At 35.2% G+C, this 3,930-nt stretch overlaps 1 protein-coding gene across 1 annotated transcript; it reads left to right on the forward strand.

Moving 5' to 3' along the window:
* The first annotated feature begins 1,400 nt into the window (after positions 1-1,400).
* Positions 1,401-3,145, forward strand: LOC149233823 (putative jasmonic acid carboxyl methyltransferase 1). The gene is made up of 4 exons (XM_089376820.1): positions 1,401-1,656; positions 1,745-2,161; positions 2,329-2,598; positions 2,687-3,145. Exons 1-4 carry the CDS (start codon positions 1,579-1,581, stop codon positions 3,068-3,070), a joined length of 1,149 nt encoding a protein of 382 aa, XP_089232946.1. The 5' UTR covers positions 1,401-1,578; the 3' UTR covers positions 3,071-3,145.
* The last annotated feature ends 785 nt before the right edge of the window (positions 3,146-3,930 follow it).

Genomic DNA, 3,930 nt, shown 5'->3' on the forward strand with positions numbered 1-3,930 from the left:
AGAAGCATGGAGCTCAATTAAACTTCTTTGTCTTTTGCTAGACTTCTGAGTTCCTCTGTTGCGGCTTGAACCTCTCTAACCATGGCAACAATCTCTCCCTCTTCTTTTTGATTCCTTTTCTTAGTCTTCTTCAGTCGCAGTTTGCGACCCATGATTGTTATCATTCCTTTTCTTATAGTTGCTTTGTTGGTTGCATGAGGCTCTCTCCCATATCGCCTTCGAAAAAAATCTATATTTTTCAATATGTGCCCCCATAAGACACAATCTTCACCTTAAAGAGTGTCATGTTAGACCAAAAAATGAAATAATTTTGTAAAGTGACAAATTTTACAAAACCCTAAATTCTTGTCATAAAACTTTTTTTTTTTCTTAATTCCCTTTCAATTTAAAAATCTCAAACTCTTAAAAAAAACACCTTTATACCATATACCTTTGTTTTTTTTTTTTTAATAAAAAAAATTCCAAAAATATCTTCCATATATCTTTAGACCCTTAAAAAAAAAATTCAAAAACTTCTTTAATTGAAACACCTTTGGAATAAGGTCAAACCTTTTGACTTTCTCTTAAAAAATCACATATCTTCGTAATAAAAAGTCACATATCCCCTTAAGACTTGTGCACTGAATGAATAGCATGCATGCTAAATGACTAACTTCTTTAATTGAAACACCTTTGGAATAAGGTCAAACCTTTTGACTTTCTTTTAAAAAATCACATATCTTCGTAATAAAAAATCACATGTCCCCTTAAGACTTGTGCACTGGATGAATAGCATGCATGCTAAATGACTTTTCATATCCTTCGATTGGTGAATGGTGAATTCAACTTATTCCTCAGCGGCTACTGTAAGAGGAGTTTGCGACCTACACGTGATGTCGGTTTTCCCACACGTAATTAAAATGGAATTTATTAATGCTTGTATTTTCTAGTCCTCCAAAGCTGTTCGACGGGGGATGGAGGATTAGTTGCTTACGGTGGCGGCTAGCACACTTTTGCAATTTATTAATGCTCGTCTCTTCCAGGCCTTTTGCAATTTATTAATGCTTGTATCTTCTAGTACTCCAACTCTGTTCACGACGACGGGGATGGTGGCTTAGTCGCTTGCAGTGGCGGCTAGCGCACTGCAGGCCAATAAGGAATTCACTGCTCTTAAAATAATCGAAAAATAATAAACTGTGCGGCTCTTGCAGGTTGGCGCTGCACTTATCAGATACAACAAAGGCCTGAGAAACCTTTGTGAAATTTCATAGTCTTCTCTGAGAATTTGCGATATTATGAACTCTTTCAAGTCAAGACACTGTTCAAATTCAGAAGTCCATTTTGGCAATTTGGGTTATTAGAGCCTGTTCAAATTCAGAAGTCCATTTCAGCTGCTTCGAGATAAGTAACGCAACTAGCGTATCTTATTCTGCAAATATCTTGGATTCCATGAAGTAGTAATCTTAATTAAGATACTTCCAAAATTTGCAATCCATATAAGTTCAGCAACTTTATCAACATAAGGTAACCCTGTGCTTCTTTACTACAGAGTTGGCGTTTTATTTGGCCGTACTGTGTTTCTGCTGGAAGCTGAGAAAGATGGAAGTGGGGAAGGTGCTTCATATGAACGCGGGGCTTGGAGACTCCAGCTATGCTAAAAATTCCACTCGCTTCCAGGTTTCCATTTTTAATCTACCATTTTCTATCTTACGTTTTAAAATAAATTATATATCGTCTTACTATTGATAGTATTGCAATATTGCAGAGGAGAGGATTAGAATTTGTAGAGCCCATCATGGAGGACAACATTTTATCCATGAAAATGAAGATGTTGATGGAATGCAAGACAGTTTGCATTGCAGATCTTGGTTGTTCATCCGGCCCCAATGCTCTTATTCCTGCGGAAAACATAACAAAGACCCTCAAAGCCAAATATTTATCTGCGGGCATGGCTGTTCCGCAGTGCCAAGTATTCTTTAACGATCTTCCTGCTTCTGATTTCAATTCACTCTTTAGAAGTTTGCCTTCTTTTTCAGTAAATATTGATCATCAGAATGAAGAGGGAGTAGCAGACAGATCATATTTCGCAGCAGGCGTACCAGGTTCATTCTATTGCAGGCTATTTCCAGACAAGGCTCTCCATTTCGTTCATTCTTCCTTTAGTCTTCATTGGCTCTCCCAAGTATGTTTTGGTAATCTTGTTTTCATTTTTATTTTGATTTCAGTAATGAGAATTTGAACCTTAAATTTTATGGTTTTACATAATACAGCCCTAACACATACATAAATATTATTAAAATAAATCCACTTAATCCACAACCTTAACCCAGTTTTTTGTGTCATGATCAGGTTCCTGCTGATATTTCAAAGAAAAATTCAGTGGCATGGAATAAGGGGAAAATCTTCTGTGGAGGATCTCGGGCTGTTGGGGAAGCGTATTCTCGTCAATTTCAGAAAGATTTCAACACGTTTCTGAGAGTCCGGGCAGAGGAGGTGGTTGAAGGAGGCCGGATGTTTTTGGTGTTAACAGGTCGAACAACTCAGGATCCAAGCGATCAGGGTTTCCTTGCCTTCTACTGGGAAGCGTTAGAGAGCAGTTTGAATGAATTCGTATCTCAGGTAATTTTATATTATTGCTTTTAGCTTCAGTTTGAATGGGTTTGATCTTGAATTCAAATAGTTATTGAAAAGTTTACTATTTGTGCAGGGGTTGATCGAGGAAGAGAAGATTGACTCATTCAACATCCCCTTGTATGCTCCATGTCCAGAGGAAGTGAGCGAAGAAGTAGAGAGACAGGGTTCATTTGAAATACTACGACTGGAGCTACAGAGAAAATCAGAGACACTTACCGAGGAGGAGATGGAAGCCATGAGAGGCTCGGCCTCTGCAAAGGCTGCAGTCGGCAAAAAGGATGCGAAGATATTGAGAGCAGTGTTGGAAAGTCTGTTGAAACACCATTTTGGAGAAGAAATAATGGATGCGTTGTTTGAGAGGTTCGGAGAAATAATTGGAAAGAGATACAGTACTGAACGCAGCATGGGATGTGGAGAGAAAGGAGGAATTCTGTTTCTAGTACTCGAGCGTAAATGACTTGAAGTTCGAGTTATGCTGTATGATGTTTTTAGGCAGTTTCCCGTTGCAGTCTTTCACCTGAGAGTCTCTCAGTTTATGGTATAGTGTAATTGATAAAAATTGATAAGGTATTTTTTTTAATAATTTTTGGTAAGAATATAATTTGCATTTGTCAAATTGGTAAAGTGCTTGAGTTTTAGGTTTTTCAAATTATGGTTAAAAACATATTTTAAATAATACAAAAAATTATAATTTTTTTAAAATGGTTTTTTAATTATTAAAAATTAATATAAATTGATTTTAATTTTGGATATATTAAATATTTAGAAATCAAATTTTTTTTCTATTGGAAGGAAAAGTAGTCTTTGTCACTTAAGTGGATATTATGTTTTTAGAAGAATTGCAAAGTGATTGGGTAGTAAAGATTATTAAGTTTGCACATTTACACTTTCACTCCTACATGTTAAAGATAATTGTTGTATTTTTTTCAAAATATCCATATAGAAATGAATAATATTAGTGGCTTTTACTAATTTATGTTTTATTTTGATTCAGTGATATTCTTGCAGATCATGTTTTTTAAATTGTATGGTTACTGTTCTTAATTCCAATTGCCTTGTTTATTTCAGGAATATATGTCTCCCAATGATGTTTAGATTGGCTTTCATGCAAAATCAACTTCTTTCATGTTCTAGTATTATTAGCCTTGGTAGTTCGCTGTTTTAAAAGAAAAAGTTGGTTAACTAAAACTTTCAATTTGGCATTGTATTATTATATTATAAATAAATAAAAAAAAGTTAATAATCATACTCATACTTGGTGCTCATTTGTATTAGGTTCTGCTTCAATAAATTTGAATCTTAATCTCATCCATCACA

Source organism: Pinus tabuliformis, chromosome J, assembly GCF_031772625.1.
Source record: "Pinus tabuliformis cultivar Carrire ecotype Pingquan chromosome J, CPIR1, whole genome shotgun sequence".
Lineage (NCBI taxonomy): Eukaryota > Viridiplantae > Streptophyta > Pinopsida > Pinales > Pinaceae > Pinus > Pinus tabuliformis.

What these genes read in the sequence shown, in the direction of transcription:
- LOC149233823 (XM_089376820.1), top strand. Translation starts at nt 1,579, where the DNA reads ATGGAAGTGGGGAAGGTGCTTCATATGAACGCGGGGCTTGGAGACTCC. An exon ending in GTCTTCATTGGCTCTCCCAA is followed by an intron (nt 2,162 to 2,328) that starts GTATGTTTTGGT and finishes TGTCATGATCAG; the next exon opens with GTTCCTGCTGATATTTCAAA. An exon ending in TGAATGAATTCGTATCTCAG is followed by an intron (nt 2,599 to 2,686) that starts GTAATTTTATAT and finishes CTATTTGTGCAG; the next exon opens with GGGTTGATCGAGGAAGAGAA.